This window comes from Musca vetustissima, unplaced genomic scaffold, assembly GCF_032173495.1.
Source record: "Musca vetustissima isolate MV318-11 ecotype Yass unplaced genomic scaffold, APGP_CSIRO_Mvet_v1 utg16475, whole genome shotgun sequence".
NCBI classification, from domain to species: domain Eukaryota; kingdom Metazoa; phylum Arthropoda; class Insecta; order Diptera; family Muscidae; genus Musca; species Musca vetustissima.
The window spans coordinates 131849-151601 of NW_026879763.1; the positions used below are offsets into that span (position 1 = coordinate 131849).

The 19753-nt window shown below is 36.3% G+C and overlaps 1 protein-coding gene across 1 annotated transcript; it reads right to left on the reverse strand.

Annotated features, from left to right (window-relative positions):
• Positions 1–6076: 6076 nt before the first annotated feature.
• LOC133324890 (protein TAPT1 homolog) lies at positions 6077–10463 on the reverse strand. The gene is made up of 5 exons (XM_061533716.1): positions 10259–10463; positions 9475–10070; positions 6724–7511; positions 6560–6630; positions 6077–6496 (listed from the first exon to the last, which is right to left on the reverse strand). The coding sequence occupies exons 1-5, from the start codon at positions 10461–10463 to the stop codon at positions 6087–6089; spliced, it is 2070 nt and encodes a 689-aa protein (XP_061389700.1). The 3' UTR covers positions 6077–6086.
• Positions 10464–19753: the final 9290 nt, after the last annotated feature.

Consider the following 19753-nt stretch of genomic DNA (forward strand, 5'->3'; position numbering starts at 1 on the left):
TACGTTAAAGACAAAGACTAATTCCCAGTAAATGCAACTGACAGTTATTCGCTTTTATAGTTTTGAATATCGGAGAGCATGTTGTTTTGCGAACTTATCTGATTGCATTTTTAACATCGAACGGAAATGTTTTTAAGTAGTGAAATTAATTTGGGGGTAAAATACAATTTTTATTTTATTGTTGTAAATTATTTATAAGTGGGTCGAATGAAATCTGATATTAAATCGATTATAACCTTGATAGAGTTTCGTAATTGAGAAATTATTATTATTATTACATTACATTGTCCCGTATGTTGGACTACCAAGTGTCTACAACTTCGTTTGGGATGTTTTTTAATTAAAAGTGCTATTTTTTATATTTATTCTGAGAACTTTAGAAATATTTCTAACTCAAATTAACTGTAGACTTATATTTAGCTATTTATCGTTTTCATTATTTGGAGGCATAGATCTTGCACAAAGCATCACCTATTCTTGTATTCGCTTCGTTATTCATTTTTTTTTATTTTCTAGCTAAGCAGATGATTGGTATGCTGTATGTATGGGGCTGCCATCTATCGTTGTCTAGAAGCAATGCATCCTGGAATTTTATGCATTGGTTTTTATTGTAAAAGTTTGGCTGTATGTGAAAGTATTTTCCTGAAAATATTGATAGAAGAAATATAAAATATATTAATAAGGAATTGGGATTTGAAGAGGGTAGCCGGAGATATAGCGCTACCTCTAAGTCTAAGTCTATGGACAATTGACTTATGGGCTCGGACAGAAATTTGAATAGATGGTGTGTGTCGAGAGGGCTCTGTTGACGGGAGGGACACCTCTTTAGGATTCTGGAAACAATGCGCTTTTGATACGAATTGAGAACATTGCTGTTCCCGGATCTTAGTTGTGTCAGAATCGAACGGGTTTGCCTAGGATGAAGCTTTACACTATTCGAAATTACAGGAGGATGTTTCCATCTGTACCCATTTATGGCTTCGGTGACCGCCTGTAAATGTACGGATTTCATCACGTTCGCTATCGACGATCTGTTGAAGATAGAGCTGAAGTTCTGACGGATAAGTCGTGGAAGAGGATTATGATGGTTGGGATGACACGACAGATAACATGCCAGCGGAACTGTCTTGTCAACAACACATGATTTTGCTGGCTGACAGCATTCTGTTCTTCTTATGGAGGTGATCGACGATTGTCATCGGAACAACCCCGGTTGCAATTTCAAGTGCATTATTTTGTGTAGTTTGTAATTATCTCCATTGTGAAAGAAAAACGAAAGAAGTCCAGACTGGGGCAGCATAATTAAGGATGTCGTTACCAATGTTTCGTTATCCTTGCCCCAGGTGGTGAAAATGGAAATGCCGTCAGGACCATTAGAGGAATTTTGCCCGAACATACGGGTGGCGGCATAGGACTTATGGGTTCCTCAATAAATTTTGTGAACCCGTGCCAGTTGGCTTTATTATAATTCATGAATGTACGCTGGTCGAGCTCCACGAAATTGCTGGGTTTCTCTACAGTGACCAGGATGGGAATGTGCTCTGCATTTAAAGCGACCTTGGTTTGCCAGGAAACATACAGAGGGAGCGATGGACTGACTATAGTAATGTCCAGAGACCTCGAACACCTGACAGTGACTCTGGTGGAGGATTCCTCATTGATGGAAGCGAAATCGGATCGGGCTATCTGGTTCGCATAAAGAATATCGCGAGAATCGTTTGGAAGTTGAGAAAATCATATCTCATGATGAGCGTTAAAATCGCCAAGAACAATTTTATTATCTCCCTGCAGCAGATGGATTGATGGATGGACGGGCGGAATATTCATATTTAGAATCGTCGGAATGAGCTGAAATCCTCAAAATTTTTAGGAAACGATCAGACACGGAAGGAGACGGCAGGGAAGTCGGATATATCTGGCATCTCGCTGGATATTGTCTCGCCGAATGATGTTGTAATTCCCGGAGGAGGATAGGGAACAACTTCTGGTCAGCTTCGTTTCTTACAAAGCAGCAATGAGTATGTTGGTGTTTTAGATGCAATTGTGGAGGCGGCCGGGTGGAATAATTCGAAACATATGCCTATAACGCAGTCGTCGGGATAGGATTTTATGAGAATCCGATATTGGACTTGAAGGACTAGAAGAATTGCTATTCAGAACACTAGAATGAAAAGCTAGACGGAGTGCTAGTAGTAGAATCGAATAAGAAGCTAGTAGAATATCTAACTTGACTACCAGCATGAAAACTATTAGTAGTACTACTGGATGGAGAAATAGACGGAGTGTTAGCCGTAGTACTGGAATCACTAGAAGGATAACTAGTCGAACTACCAGCATTGGAGTGCTAGTAGTAGAACTGGAGGAAGTAGCAGTACTCGCGAATACAGAGCTAGATGACGTTGAAGGACTCAATTGGATTCTAGCGTATATTGCTGGATTATTAATGCAACAATCGGCTACAAAGCCGGAATACCAATTCCTGTGTGAATACAGGGTGGTACATCTTCTCATATGGCACCAGTTACTGCAACTGTTGCACCTTACCGAACAGTTGAAGTTGGAGTTCTGTGCAGATTCCTTAGAGACCATCGAATTTATCGGGGTGTTGCCAAGGAGCTGGATGTTGTAAACTGCAGACAACAGCTGGCAATAAAACTATGCTACCTTCGTATTTTGAGGTGAGACATGGGCACCTCAAGTGGCACCAATTGCAAACATTCCATCGTACTGAGGTGTAATTAGCAGCGACGCAGTAGATGACACTTAAACCAAAACCAAACATTAGGACCTGGGTTTTGTACAACCCCGGCACGAATTAAAAGAACGGCGAGCAGAGCTGCCGACATGATTTGCTCAGCTGTGAAAAAAAAACTTTAGCTTGGTTCGAAGTACCATTTTAATCGACTGTAAAAATGGAAGAAAAGTCGTCATATTTTCACCCACCCTATAGAATCGAACGATTGTACCCAAATCAATCCTCAACTTTTTATCATCGCTCGTAAGTTTTCGCTTTTTCTTTGTACGTTCCGTTTCCACGATTAATGATGGTCTAGGATGGTAAAGAGGTTTTTGTACTCCAAAGAAAGTTTCAGAGCTACCCATACATTGTTGGTAGACAAAACGTGAAAAACTTACTAGTCCACCTTGCATAATGCCCGATATTGTTGATAAGAATTTCCCGCTGATCAGTACTACAACATCTTTGGCATAATCAACTACTTTCTATCGCAGGTGGCTCAAGTTAACAAAAATTTCGGTTATCACTAAGCCAACCAGGTATGACATTGGACCAACGCGCTAAGCAAAGCGACTACATATCTCCAATCCTGAGATTCGACGATGTAGATGTCGTCATTCCTAGTAGAGACGACTGGAAACGAAGTAACCCTCCTCTGGCCGGTCTGGCCTTCTATACAGACGGATCCAAGATGGAAGAAGGTACTGGAGCAGGCGTCTACTGTGAAAGGTTAGGCGTTGAGTTAACCTACAAGCTGGATTGCAACTGTAGTGTTTTCCAAGCAGAAATCTTCGCGATCTGGAAGGCAGTGGAATTGATAAAAAGTCTGGATGCAGAGGTCGTTGAACCGGTGACTATCTTTGTGGATAGTCAAGCGGCTCTTAAAGCCATCAAATCCTCAAGTGCAGATCAGTTCTGGAAGAACTTACCTATAGCTATCGGTTGTGTTGGGTACCAGGACATTGTGACATCTTGGGAAATGAAAGAGCGGACGAACTAGCTAGACGAGGATCACAATCCACTGATCTAGAAACCGATAACTCAATCAAACCACCCATATGTCTTTTTTATCGGAAATTTGAGGCTTTCGTAGACGAAAGAGCCTGTGAACTTTGGCACAACGAACCTAGGTGCAACGTGTCAAGATCCATTTGGCCGACTCTGTCTACCAAAAGAACGCACTCACTGTTGAACCTGAGCAAAGCTCAAATTAGAATGATGACAGGAGTCATTGCTGGTCATTGCAACATCAGGGCTTTTACTAGCAAATGGGATCTCGATGCAATTGATTACTGCAGACTCTGCGTTGACGAGGAAGAAACAGAGACAATTGAGCATCTCCTGTGTCATTGCCCAGCCGTGGCTTACAGGCGGCACAGGGTGCTCATTTTCTACCGAGTCTTAGCTTCTTCTCAACAACCGAACCTGCTCTAATCTACGGCATGATTAGAAATATAAAGTGGTTAGGAACTTACAACCTTGACATGTAACAAACCTTCTGTCTGATTCCTATAGCCATCGATCTTCATTCATTCCTTCATTTAAATTATGTATGACTCTCAACTCTCCTTTAATCCTTCTCCCGCCTTTTTATTTCCCCAGATTCTTAAAGTGGCCTGTTATGTTATGACTTGCTCCTACTCCTTTATTTCTTCCATCAAATCATCAAATTTTGAAACAAAAATTTTTTTAAGTTTTTCACTGTTAAGCAGCTCATCAGGCAAATTTGGTTTTTCCATAATTTTTATTTTTTTTTTTCTTGAGAGACAGATCCTCACTCAAAATGTCTGTATTTAGCCTCCAAAATGCATCAAACTCGACTTAAATATTCCTTATTACCTTCATACATTCCTTGGCAATACTTGGTTCAGCATGCATCGTTATCAATAGGATTTCCAATGGCATTTTATTGGTTGTTTTCCAGTTAAAAATTAGCTTACTATCATTTATAATATTCTAAATCATCATAGAATAAGTATTGTGTAAATATTTTACATAACAATAGTTATTACTTATGTTTTTGTAGTCAACTCCCTTTAAATTTATTAGCGAAAAATTTCGCACAAAATTTCGTCTCATTCTCCTACTCCCTGTAATTCAGAATACCTAATTTTTCCCCAAAGCGGATTTTTTCGCTTTCGAACTTCATTCAGAATAAGGCGAAAGCGAGAATGCGAAAAAATTCACAGGAAAATGTTGTTCAGAATAAGCCGAAGGGGAAGAGCGAGTAAATTCACATGGAATTGACATCCAGAATAAGGCTGTATATCTCTTCTTGTAGATGATCACAACGGACCTAACCGGTTTCAGAGTGCTGCAGTCACATAAGTGACTGCACATCCCCAAACCTAACCTAAGGCAAAGCTAGGGCAACAGCAACCCGCCTTTGGGAGTCTCTCTGTTAACAAATCTCCTTATGGAGCTCTTCTTATTCCCGTGTTAATGGGGGCTACGTGGATAAACTTTATGTTGTTAAAATCTCCCCTTATATCGAGAAAAGTTGCCAAATTTCTCTCAAGTAAAGCAGAAGAATAGCCTTTGATGTAGGCGCGCTGGGATTTGCTAATTTTATCAAAGTTAATTTATTTCCTGATCTCAAGATCTATTAACCTTTCCATTGTTTACAAGAGAAAGGAAGAATCTTCATTATAGTTCTTCTTTTAATTTATTTATTATTTCTTTTATTAATACGCAATCAAGGTATTTCTTATAAGGCAATGCGATTTAATTTATAAATGTGAGCTAAATTAAATAATAGCTTATATATAAAATATAAAAAAAACATAAATAATATTAACAAAACTCCAAGGAACAAAATTAGATCGGTTTATTAAATAAACTGCCAAAGTTCAGACATTTTAGAGATAATAGCGTGTAATTTGTGGCACAAAACCTCCCTACCGGTTCTAACCGTTTCCACGACAGAGGGGTCTACGATCCGAAACGACCCGAGTCTTACTCGGCCAACGTCTGTCATCTCAGCCCATTGTGTAAAAGCAATAGGGCTGCTACAACAACAACAACCGGTTCTAACTGAAATGTTATGATAATGAAATCAAAAAAAAAAACAAAATTTTTGGTGGATCGATTTAAAATCAGGAATTTCAACAAAGAAATAATGAAATAACTTATATTTTATAAACAAATATACGATAAGAAACATTGTATTGAATGAAAAAAAACACTTTATTTTTAAATTCTTTAACACTAAGTCTCCAATGAGCAAAGGCCAACCAAAACAAGCATTAGGTTGCCATGTCTTTTCTTTCCATAGTTAATAACATGCATGCAAATACTTTTTGTCTTTTGTTTGCCAAAAATCACGATCGCAGTCTAAAGATCGTTACAACTACGCCTGATGTGCTGCAGATGATTCACTGGAATCCGATGAACCAACTATGCTCTGCATACTTGGTTCCGATTCTGAACGTTTATGGGTACGCCTTCTAATCTGTTGGGTATTTGTGACCTTTGCCGTTGGATTACTCGAGGTCGGTGTGGTATTGACACTTGACGACTGTTGTAGATCTGGTTCACTGCGGGCCAAAGCCTCTTCTACAAACCCAGTTGTAGTTGAAGAAGTATTTGTATCGAGGACATGTTCATTCAGACAAACATCATCCAAATCCACGTCACTGTTGGAAAATAAAGCTGTTGCACCCAATTCCAGTGAACTTTTTACATCTAATTCTATGTCATTGTGTGTTATGTTTAGTATTGCACCTTTTGATGTGGTGGGTGATGTTGTAATGGCGGTGGCTTTATTTAACACACTGGGAGCACTGTTACAGGCTGTCGCATTATTGGAATTATTTTTACTACTATTCTGTTTTGGTGTGGAGGTGGCTGAAGACATAGTGGATGATAAATCAGTCGTTATGGATCTTTGTAGAGGGAAATTAAAACTATTTCCAGAGGTATTGCCTTCAACTGGTCTACCTCCACTGCCACTTCCTCCTCCCCCTGCACCACCACTACTATTATTATGTGATGAAGGATGTGTTGGAGATGTAGACACATCTGTGCGATGTCGATTTAGAATTGGTGAAGATGATGCCAGCACTGATGAGCCCACCAAACTTGCCGAACCCGGCTTTGTTGCTCCTGTACCCACCGGTGGTACATTTGTCATGGAACTTGGCGTCGACGTATTACACTTTTCATCCTGATGCTCCTTCATCAGTTTACATGCCTTACCCAAGGCACAAATTGTCAAAGCAATCCGCATACCCAAAGCAAACAAATATGCCAAAGAAAATAAAATCCATGCTGCCAAATTATTAAACGAAACCGCTGAATAGATGGCCTTAATCAGTACCACTGCCAGGGGAAATGGTATAAAACCCATACGTCTGGCCACTAAATCTGAATGATCTGAAAATGCATGTTTCTGTCGTGTCTGAGTCATATCATAAGCCAAACTTGTTGTATACTCGCGATAAATGCATTCTGGCAATTCATTAAACCTCGTAATAAAGGCATGCTTAATCCAATCGATTAGAATTTCAGTTATTAATACGGAGAAGCAATCTGGTAGCATTACACAGAATTGTGTTATACTCCAATCGAATTCCTTCATTGTTTGTATCATAACAATGAACAGCAGGACGGAGAGATGGAAACGTTCTCGCACATCACTACATGTCAGCTGGAAGAGATTATTTTTATCGAATTTCTTAAATACCGATCCTTTGAGCTCAACGAAATTATTCGATATCATGATGGTTAGTAGACCTTTATTGTTTGAATTGACGGCAACATTAAGTGTGGTGGCCTGAAAGGAAAGAGAAGAAAACATTAATTAAGACTGGGGTATTTTGGAGAACTTTTCCTATAAAAATCGTATTTTTATAGATCATCGTTGAGACGATTCGCCCATAATAAATGGAGAGTCTCAGGAATAGATATAACCAGATATCATTTTTATCACCAGACCACCTGCCCATAATTGTCTCCATCAGCGGACCGCCTGGTTTAATCACCTCTAAATTCCACAGCTTTAGGAATGTGAACCGGCAAGGATCCAGAGAGTTCAGCATTCTTGTGGTCTATCGGCAGTAGGATCCCCATTTGTAGCGTATTTATCTGGTTTTAGAATTGGAATAATCCAACATCTTTCCAAATATCAGGAATTATTTTATTTTTTAATTCCTTTGAAATTTAAGCCAATTTATAATTTATGTGGCCAATTTAAAGTAAATTACAAAGATTCCACCTGTCCACCACCAACTGTGACATCGGCTGACATAACCCAGTCCTATTGCACCAAGCTTCCTTACCATGAACATGTATATGTCTTATGGACCAAAGGCTTTGGATGGCTTGGATTTGGAGATAATTGCCTCTACCTCGTTGGATGTGATAGATAGGGGCTGCAAGTCTCTTTTAAGATTTTTGCATCTTCGGATAACTGTTCCCTTGATTCCGTTCTGCGAAGATAGATGCTCAATGAATTTTCGGAAGAACTGCATTTTCTGGCATCAGAATGTTGAATATTATTGAAGGAAATAACAGGGAGATTTTTATTTCTTTTGGAATAAGATATGGAATAAGATGGTCTCTTCATTGTAGACCATAGCTGTTTGGAATTTATATAGCAGTGGTTAAGGTGTTCTAACCATTTAGAGCGCCTTAGACTAAATCACCTATTTCAGCTCTTAGATGCGGGATTCTGTCGTTAGCGTGGCTTTCGGATTGACAACCTGGAGGCCCTGTATGGATAGTTTGATATTTTAGTCTAATTGCACGGAATATTTTCTAACCCTTTCTGGCACATACGAGTGGCGGCATAGGAGTCCTCAAAGTATTTTGTGAAGTCGTGCCAGTTGGCTTTATTATAATTCATGAATATACATTGATCGGGCTCCATTAAATCGCTGGGATTCTCTACAGTGAACAGCGAGATTGGTTTGCCAGGAAGTAGATGGAATGAGCGATATACTGACTATGAAAGTCCGGTCCGGAAAGCTCGAACGCCTAACAGTGACTCTGGTAGAGGATTCTTCATGCAGTCCTCATGTCAAGATTCTGGCAAAATTGAATTTATTTGCATTGTGTATTTGTTTTCTTATTTCAAAATTCCACGTACAACTGTTCACGATATGTATGCCAACCCAGCAAATATATACAATTCTATCATTAATCACTTAGTGAAATATAAAACGGCTCTAGAATTAACAACTCCGTGAATGCAAGCACATATGATAATTCGTACTTTATTACAGGGTATCTAGTTCTCATGTGTTAGAACATCATCCATACTCTGTATCGAGGCCTTCAAAAATAGATACGTTTCAAACTTGGAGGCTCGAGACCTTCAAAAATAACATAAATGTGACCATCCAGACTGTGGTGGAGAGTACTGTAAATACAGCTAACTTTTAAGCTATTTTGAGCGATGGAGTAAAATTTGGGAACAAATCTAATGTATGGTCCGTTCGGAAATAGTTTTGTAATTTCTACCACATATAGCCTTAATTACAACGATATACTTTTTTGCGGAGATCCCTGGAGCGCTGAAGCCCTTGCATTTTCCCTGCCTTTGAAAATTATTTAAGGCAACATGGGTAACAGTTTAAAGCGGTCGTAATCCTCATTACAAAAATGTCATCATCCTATCGAAGAAGTCCATACATCCCGTGATATGGGTTACATAAATAATCCCTTATATAAGGCCTTTTGACACGTTCATTCTAAAAAACAAAATAATTAAATGTATCTCAAAATTATGCACTCACCTGAAACATAATCAAGAAGCTATGCAGCACCACATATATTAACGCAAACAAAATATGCGTAATAAGTCCAAAATGTTCCCGTTTGGAATTTTTCGGTTCGGTTGCTGTCCAAAACAAAGCATCTATTGTATCCTGACCAAAGGCCGAGAGCAGACGATCTCCCACCTCCAACATATTGTAAAATAAATACAATTTTATTATCGATTGACTTTTTATAATGTGATACACTCGATTTGTATCGACGGACAGCATCAGTAGTGTCACCACAATCCATATTGATCCTTTCAGTAAATCACATATTTCGGCAGGTGTCAGCAGGCGTTGTTTTCTTCTTCGCAAACCCAAACAACTGGCGATAGGTCGTGTCAACATACCCCACACTGCCAATGTAAATCGTACCGGCAGGAAAGTGTGAATGTATAAAAATGAATCGGCACACTGCATTATGCCATACACCATGAAACGTTCCAAATCACGGGGTATACGCATAAACGAGTAGATCTTTTTACGTCGAGCCGTATAACGTTCCTCATCGTGTTCCAATAGATAGCCACGGGTCATTTCCAATTTGAAAAAATCCATAAAGGAAGGATATTCTGGGTGTGGTAAGAAAAAAGAGCAGAGAGTCGACAAATTATTTGTTTGTTTTTCTTGTGCAGCGAAAATGAAAATCTATGCCATGCACACAGCAGCCGGCCGAAAGACAGACAGACCAACAGACATTGGCCGACTGAGCCAAGTACACAAGAAAACTCTAACAGGTTTCTTTGTCGTACGAACTTACCCTCTTCCTCCTCTGCCTTTTTCTCTTTGGTTGATTTTATATCACTGTTGTCTTTGCCAGTACTCCCACTAGAACGTTTATGTATGCCATCCACCACCTCCGTCGCATCCACATCCTGCAGTACATCACCGTCATCAACGATGTCATCGATGCGATTTGTAGCTGCCGTTGCATCGCCACGAAATCTTAACTTTTTCGATGCCATTTTAAGCGAATTTCACATCTATATTATATATTTGTACGTAACATTTGCGAATATTCTATGATTTTAATCTAAATTCACTGAGATTTTCGGAAAATCGCATTGAATTCTTTCAATTGGTTGACGCACTAAATTCAAAACAATTCGACACACGAATGATGGGAATGGGACAAAAATAGCAAAATCGCTGTTACGAATGAGGAGACCATGGCAACAGAGGAATAACAGCTGTTAAGAATATAGGTCATTCACAATCGAGTCATGGTGTCATTGTGAATGAATAAGAAACAGTGTTTTGAGATAATTAAATGATAGGTTGTAAATAAAATCAAAGGTATGACGTGTTACTAAGTGAAACTAAGCTAAATATAAGGGTAATAAAATAAAATAGATAAAGGTATCAATATGAATGTCAACATTTATAATCAAACCCATGGTATAATTATACATGGTAGACTCATGCAGACATATGATTTCAATTTTTTCATAATTTAAATTTTGAAAAAAAATTGCGCATCAACGAAACGATTTTTACGAAAAGAAAGAAGAACTAGCAAGTTTGGGAAAATGCATGGAAAGTTTAAGTGGAACAAAAAATTAAATGAATTAGCTGGTGTTCTAATCGTTATTGGATGTGCACTGTGGATCAATTCCACACAGTAATAATATAATTTTAGTGTTTTTGAAACGTATTAAAAATAGATTTTCATTGAAGGCAAGGATAGAAAACTTCAGCAGTCTTTTACAGGGAATATGTATGCCAATAACGGAGAATCCATTAACAGATAGGGAATTGAGAGTTAAAAATGCCTCTATCGAAGGAGACGAGCCTGTGAAGGAAAATGTGCCTTTGAAGGCAGTAATACATTCTCGCATCCTGTATATTAACATTTCAATTTTTGCTGAAACTACAATTCCTTCTTAAATGTGGAGATGATATAATAGACTTTACCTCTCGGAAGTCTGGTAAAAAACTCGTGGAAAAAGAAGAAATTAAACTGCAGGGGGAATAAAACTGATGGCAAATCGAATTATTAGAAAATTTCTCAAACCGCAGAATCTTTAAAGAACATTGCAAATTCCATTATAATATTTTCAATTGTATATATTATATAATATATTTTATTATGTCAATAGTATTTTTAATTATTTTACGGCTTAATCATGGTATAACAAATATGGTAACCTCATGCTCACAGATGACTATTTTTTTTAATTTTGACAACCCTTCATTGTCAAAATAATTTTGACATACCCTATAAATATTGGTCTTGTAGTACGGGAACAGACCACATATAAGTATATGTGACAAATAAATACATACATTTGTCAGTTATAAAACAGAAAGAACATTTGTTGAGAAATTGAAAACAATGTTTTTGAAACAAACGTTTTCTGAATACATGTGAAAGCCGGAGAATGTCATTTTGTAGCTAGGATAGGACAGCCGCGAAAGGGTAAGTCATTCAATAAGTATTAATCAGTTAATAATAGCATTTAATATTTTCCAGAAACGATTTTATTTTTCAATCAATGACATCTTCAACGTGCATTTTAAGCCAGTAAGGAAAATAGTAAAGTCGAACTGGGCCGACTATATCATACCCTTCACCAATTTGGTTATATTGTAAATATGTATCCTTACAATTACATATCAATGTTCCCTCGAAGGGCGCTATTCGCTACGCCGCACTGTTAAACAATTAATTTCAATCAGACACCCTTTCGAAATACATACGGAAGTTATGGCTGCATCTACACCAATTTTAACAAAATAACGTCATTCAAGTCTCAATTTGATACGTTGTGCAAAATATGTGTTAATCGAACAAACATTAGGAGTTTGGTGCACCAATTATGTAAAATCGGACGAATATATATGCATATGTTAAAGCTATACCGAAATTTGAACCGATTTTACCGAAACTCTCCACACATCACTCTAGACTCAATTTATTACGCTTTGCCAAATTTCGAGAAAGTCGAAGGGTATATAGGAACTTTGGTGCACCATTTACATAAAATCGGACGAAAATAAATATCGGAGATTTATCTTAATCTGCACCGATTTTTTCCAATATCAATAGGGTTCATCCTTGGGCCAAATAAATGAGCTGTGCCAAATTTCATACAATTCGAATAAAAAATGCGACCTGTACTTAGTTTACAATTTAACATGGACAGACAGACGGATGGACGGATATGCATAAATCGACTTAAAAAGTGATTCTAAGCATATTCTCAAAAGGAACCATGTGTCTATCTCGTTTCCTTTTGCATGTTACAAACATATGCACAAAGACATACTACCCTGTACCACAGTGTGTTAAAGGGTGTGTATGGTTGTGAAATAAAATTAACTTCGTTTTTTAGAAGTGATCATGTGTTAGTGTTATATCTGGAGGTATTCTTATAGAGTTCGGGTCTTATAAGAAATTCGGAAGTATAGCTGGAGGTATTCTCATAGAAGAGGCGGAGGTCTTCTTATAGGATAGCTGGAGGACTTCTTCTAGAAGAGCTGGCTATCTTATTAGAGAGCTTGAAATCTTCTTACAAAAGAGTTTGAACTGGATAAAGATCTGGGTGTATTTTTAGCTGGAAGTCTTCTTAAAGTTGAAAGTCTTCTTAATTTTGTAACTTTTTTGAATAAGCATAGTTGGGACGAACTCCACCGGCGCATTTGAATTTATATACCTTTGCAGGTGTGAAGTTCACCTATTGCTTTTCCGAAATGGAGCAAACAGTGTGAGTGTTGCGTTTGCCTTGCAACGAGCCAGTTGATAGAAGAACATTACTTTACCACCAGGCCTCAAGATACTTTCACAAGCAGAACGGAAAAATTGAATTGAACAACAGAAACAGTTAAACTTCTTTGTTTAGGCGCTTGTAAGCTAAATTAAATTAAAATGCTGAACATTCTTATAGATGAAGCGAATGCCTCCCTATGGAATAGCTGAACGCCTCCTTAATTAAAAATGTTTATACAATAGACCACGGATATAAGAACATCTAACAAAATCGAGAAATTTGTTCTTATAAGCGGGTTTTCTTATATGAATGTATTTTATATAACAAACTGTTTTCATTTTTGGGTGAAACATTTTCTTATATCCGTGTTTTTCTTATATACGATTTTCTTATATCTGTGGACTACTGTATTGGTTTTCCTCTCTGTTCCCATCGCCGCCTTTTGCTGTACGTTGAAATATTTGATTTGATTCATCATTTCTCTTTTTGGACGAACGAAATTAAACACAAAAGGTAAATAAACAATAATTTTTTATCAATGAAATTATTACGAAAAGGAAAATGACGGATAAATAACACAAGAACATCTAACAAAATCGAGAAATTTGTTCTTATAAGCGGGTTTTCTTATATGAATGTATTTTATATAACAAACTGTTTTCATTTTTGGGTGAAACATTTTCTTATATCCGTGTTTTTCTTATATACGATGTTCTTATATCTGTGGACTACTGTATTGGTTTTCCTCTCTGTTCCCATCGCCGCCTTTTGCTGTACGTTGAAATATTTGATTTGATTCATCATTTCCCTTTTTGGACGAACGAAATTAAACACAAAAGGTAAATAAACAATAATTTTTTATCAATGAAATTATTACGAAAAGGAAAATGGCGGATAAATAACACAACGGCCACATAAACTCAAATCAAATTTTCCAACTAAAATTCACACGTTATTGTCCGTTAAAGTGTTAGCATTAGCGAATTTCTTTGCTCAGTGAATTGAAAATTTTAAGTAAAGGTAAAAATGCAAAAAAATTGTATTTCTCTTTTTTATAGACATTTACATATTTTTTCAACCGACGATCATGAATATTCATTGAGCCAATTAAAAAATGCTGCGAATTACTACAATTAGGCATATTAAAGTTAATAAAAACATAAGAATATGTGACAATAATTTTGCGTCCGATTATTATTTGTTATTATACTTGTTATGAAAGCTTCAAACTGGTGTATATGGTTACATATAATTCATACAGAAGTTTTATAGGGTTCTTAGCATTCTTTGTTTCGAAATATAGTTCCCTAATTCAAAAATTATTTTTATTTCAATCTATCTATTTTTAATTAAAATTTAGTTTTTCTGTATTCTGTGTGAATTTTTCGTATGTATGAATGAATGTTTCGAAATTATGTTTTCGTTTCGATCTAACAAAAGTTTTGTAATAAAATTCGGCAATTTAATACTTTACTAAAATAGTGCTGTTGCAAATTCAGAAGTACCCACTCAGGTGCAATATCGGTACTTAAACCTACATTTAAGATATGTGCCAAGAAGCCAGTACCAATAATGATGTATAAGCACTGTTCCTGAAAAAGAGAAACTTTTCAATAACATTTAAACTGTAATCATTGACTCCGTTATTCGATTTCCGTAAGAAAAGTTCGCAATTGACATCAGCATTACTGTTTGCATCTCATATAAAAAAATCACAATTCCGTATGACTATTAGAAACGTTGTGATATAAATAAAAAATTCCGAAATAATTGGGAAGCAACAAGAATTTGAAAATAGAAATATTAAGGCATGAAAAGAGATTGCTGTAAAAAAAGAGGTGCTTCAATATATCGATGGCTATGTCCTTTGAGACAATCCACCAGTGCGTGCAAGGTAAGAAATCAGCTTATTTCTCTAAAAGAATATGTAACACTATAATGCACTACATTATATTGCCCAGTCGCTATAACCTAGTTCCTGAAAGATTAAACATTTTATGAGAAATGAGCTGAATTTTATGCTTCTGCTTCCTGAATGTTTTTTTTTTTTTTTTTTTTTTTGAATTGGCGTCCAATAAGAAGGGTAGAGATGGGTATTAATCCACACATTAAAGAAAATTTACAGAAAGTAAATAGAAGTACGCAAAGAATTAGAACTCAACAAACCGAATGTTCCTGTGGATGTTACCAAGATTTTAAAGTCTAGTCTTCATGATAAAATAGTCATAAAAGGGTGCTACAGCAATTGGGAATATGTTTTGCGGTTTTAATCCTTCTCAAATGCCGTACATTCAGACAAACTGAAAATATATTGTTTGAAAACCTATACGCTGCCAACGATATTGGTATTGTGATGTGAGGCATATCATCCAATTTGAAAAGACACGGGAAGTCTGTATGAAGAACGGCCACTTCTTCTACTGTTGTAAAAAAACACGAAAAACTGAGAGGAGCTTCGAATAAAAATGAAATAAATGACGAAATGGAAGTACACAAAGAATAGGGATTCAACAAAGCATTTCAAGATAGTCACCAAGATTTTGGAGTTTGTTACGTTCCGCTTGAAGGCGTTGACGAGAAGTATCGCCGGCTAGCTCATCCGACTTGTCCTCAGGGTATGAGTCCATCCCATGTCAACACAGCAGTTACAATTATAAAACAAAACTTGAAAACACACACAGGAGTGGGTGGAGGTGGACCATCAGTCGCCCATCCCAGCCATGGTCACTTAGATCCATCTACGATGTTGAAGTGAGTCCCATTATTTTGCCCACACCTATGCGAAGCTCCACGCAAATTTTTTTCACTCCAGGGACGAATCTGCGGGTATGGAGCGCACGCAACAAGTTGGCAGCAGAAATGGAGCTATTGCTTCAAGAGCAATATGGAACATGCGAAACTTTTAGTGCTTTTACATGTGAGAATAAGCTGGGAATGTTGAAAATACTTTTAAAGAAGAAAATCTTATATCGGCACAACTATATAATCGACTAGTGGAGCAATGTATCAACATCTCATATAGGGATGAAGCACAACACAAAACAAATGCATTTTTCAGCAGCCCTAATAATTATTATTAAGCTGAAAATAACTCATATCGCGAGCCATCAATAAGCAATATAGATGGTAAAGTCATTGGACAGCAAGTTTTGATTTGAATGTTCCATAATCTCTTCTTAATATTTGGCACACAACCAAGTTAACAGTTTCACAACATTGAAAGATATTACTAAAGTGGGTGCTTTGAGAAATAAAAATTATGAATTTTTTTCCAGTTATGAATGAGGACAGTAATATAACAGTATAACAGGACAGTAATAATCTAAATACCTTGCAACCAGTATTTAATAATATGAGTCCCGTATGTCAAATGTCTACTGATTAAAATATGTACAAAATAAATAATAAACTATAAAACATAATAAAATTTAAACACTTATAAAACCATTATGAAGATAATATAATATTATACATTATCAGAAAACTATTTTCCTTGTTGCAAACTATACAGATATATTTTTAAGAATTTAGTACATAAGCACAGACGTAAGAAAACTTAGACTGTGACGTTAAATTAATGTAGACGCTTTTCCTCTACAATAATATAAATGTCAGATTGGTGGATTAAAACAAATGTTCGTTTACCAATTTGTAACTAATTTTATTCTTTGTAACAGATCCCTGAAGATGATTGTCGATGACAATCGAAATATTGGAAAAAATAAATAAAAAATAAAGCTAAACAGAAACAACATTGTTTTCATTGGCCTTCAGCCGAACTATCATCAAACAGAATTAAAAAATTCCAGGTCAACTATAAACAATAACAGCATTTAAATTTATTTCTATAAAATGAAGTGCTCTTGTCAAATATTGGTAGTAAATAATTATTTGCCTGAAATGGGTGAAAATGTGTTGAAGCCAAGAAGTTTTCTTTCCTGATTTGTGGCTAAACTACACAATGCACGCACATGTGATCAGTGACTACGTTGAAGAATACCCCATGGACAATATGGTTCTAATGTATGATATTTCGGTATAATCGCTGCATCCACCCAAAACGGATGCTGATATTTTGAAGCTGGATTTTCGGTGTTTTTTGAATTTTTCTTATAACTGGGACGCGGAACCTAATAATGGATTAAACTGATTATAGGATTGTAGAACTCTTGATTTTGCTTCGTTTAGTGTATATCTCATGAATGTGCCTACAGTAGCTTCTTTGCAATTGTATTTTAAAGACGAATATTTTTATAAAAAACCTATTTTTTGAGTCTAAATTTAAGAAAGTCCATTCAAATGCCGTGAAATCCCGCGTGGATTTAGTTTTTTTACGTACTGAATTTAATGAGCCCAGCCATGTTCAATTCCGCCCAATAAAACTGCTATTATATGTATCTTGAATGTAGGAAAACTGCAAAAACTTATTTTGACAAATTCGGGCAAATAATCGCGTTTTTCTTCGATTTTTTTACATACATTAAATTTTTGTATTATCCTATTCGCGAATCTGTGTGAAAATAGGTCAAAAATACACCGATGCGTGCGTATTTTATCCAAAATTGATTGTGGCGGCACATCCACCGTTTTTAACCATCGATCGGCACAATTTGGCAGCTAAATGAAACATCGATGAATGCATTATTATTTGCGTGTACCGCAAATTCTGAACAGGCAAAGTTTTGTTTTTCTTCCTCGCACCCCTCTCGCCAACAAACGCAGAATTTGCCAAATAAAAATTTGCCGATTTACAACAAATAGGAATTCCTTTAATTTATATTTGAAATACAAGATTTAAAACCGCTATAACTTTTGTGCGCAGCATCCGAATTTGTGAGCAGATTTCGAATCAGCATATTTTCCTTCACCTATGTACCAAAAATCATGAATGAATTGAAATTTTCAAAAATTTTTTTATGGAATTTTAAAAGAATTTTGAAATTTCCCATATGTTTTTTGTTATGACATACCCTATAAACCAAACGACATATTAATTTTTTTCAACAACACAACATAATTTTTTTCATTAGACTTCTATAAACCAAATTAAAGTTTATTAGTTTTCATCCTTTTCTTTGATTTTCAATTAAAAACGCGTTGATGGCGTTTCTTTCAAACAGCTGATTTCCTTATATTTCAGATACAAAAAAAGAGCGGGTCCTACTCGGAAAAAAATACATATGTAATATTACATATTACATTGACATGTTGGAATTTCCTTATGTTTCACGCAAGTACATATGTAAATAATGTGACAGCACAAATGTAAAAACATATAGTGTAATATCACCTTTTACTGAGTAAATGCTTTATTTATTGTACTTTTACTATTACCTTGTATAATTGCACCATGACTTCTTTTCTGTCTGTCACTTGTCTTACGCTACGTTACGTACACTACGTTGCCATTAACTGAAAAAAAACAAGAAAAATACTCTAATTGGCAATGCCAGCTGTGATGAGGCAATGCCATTGCAGAACTTGACATTTCATCCATTTGTTTTTGTTATTCTCATTTCGCACGAATTGTCAAAACTATCGGGTCTATCGGTAACGTCGGGTCGGTCGGTTGATGCAATATTAATTATTATTATATATATATTTATTTTGCTTATTTCGAATTATATAAACGAAAGAAAAAACAAAAATACTAAATAAAACGAATATGAGGAGTCATAAAGACAGTGAATAAAGAGATTTGTGTGTGTGTATAATTTGTTGTTGTGCAATTAGAATTGAGTGACAAGCATATGCCGGTTGTGTGGGTTTTCCAATTGGATATTCCTTTTTCTTGTTAGCTTCTTGGGGTTCTTTACGACGGGGAGTTAGGTTACGTGATTTGTGTGCCTAACGATTGACAGAAGCAAAACAAAACATTCGAATGCCTTTTGTCTGTCGATGAGAGGAAGAGAGTGGCAAAAAAGGCACACGCTTAACTCCAGCGATTGCGCAGTACGTGCATGTTCCAATGTTTTGTGTCAGTCGTCCGTCTGTTCATCAGCCACCAGCAGAAACACGCCACAGAGAACAACAACAACGCAAAGCAAGGCAACACAAAATATTTTGACATTAATTGTGGATCTGCTTTTTCGTTTTCCACAAGAGTAGAGAAGAAATATCAGCAGTAGTAGTGAAGTGAATACCTCAAGTACTTGTGAAGAAGAAAAGAAAAAAATATTGAAGAAAAAATCCAAGCAAGTTGGCCAATTCAACCAGCCAGCCATTGGCTAAGCGAAAAAAGTGAAAATTGGGCAAATAAGAAGCCTAGAAAAAAGTTATTAAAAAATATTGTTGTTATTTTTCTTCTGAAGAAAATAGCCTGTGCAAAAAACAACATAGATGCATTGAAAAAAGAAGAAACAAATTCTTGTACTTCTATTCTGAAGAAGTATATTATTGATTATTTAATAACGTTCCGTGCGTGTGTGTGTTCGTCCGTGTCTCCATAGAAAGAATTTGAAATTTTGTAACAATATTTTGAAGACGTAGTCCTCGTCGCCGTTGTCGTCCTTAGCACCCAGCACCAGCACTTGGTTGCACCATCA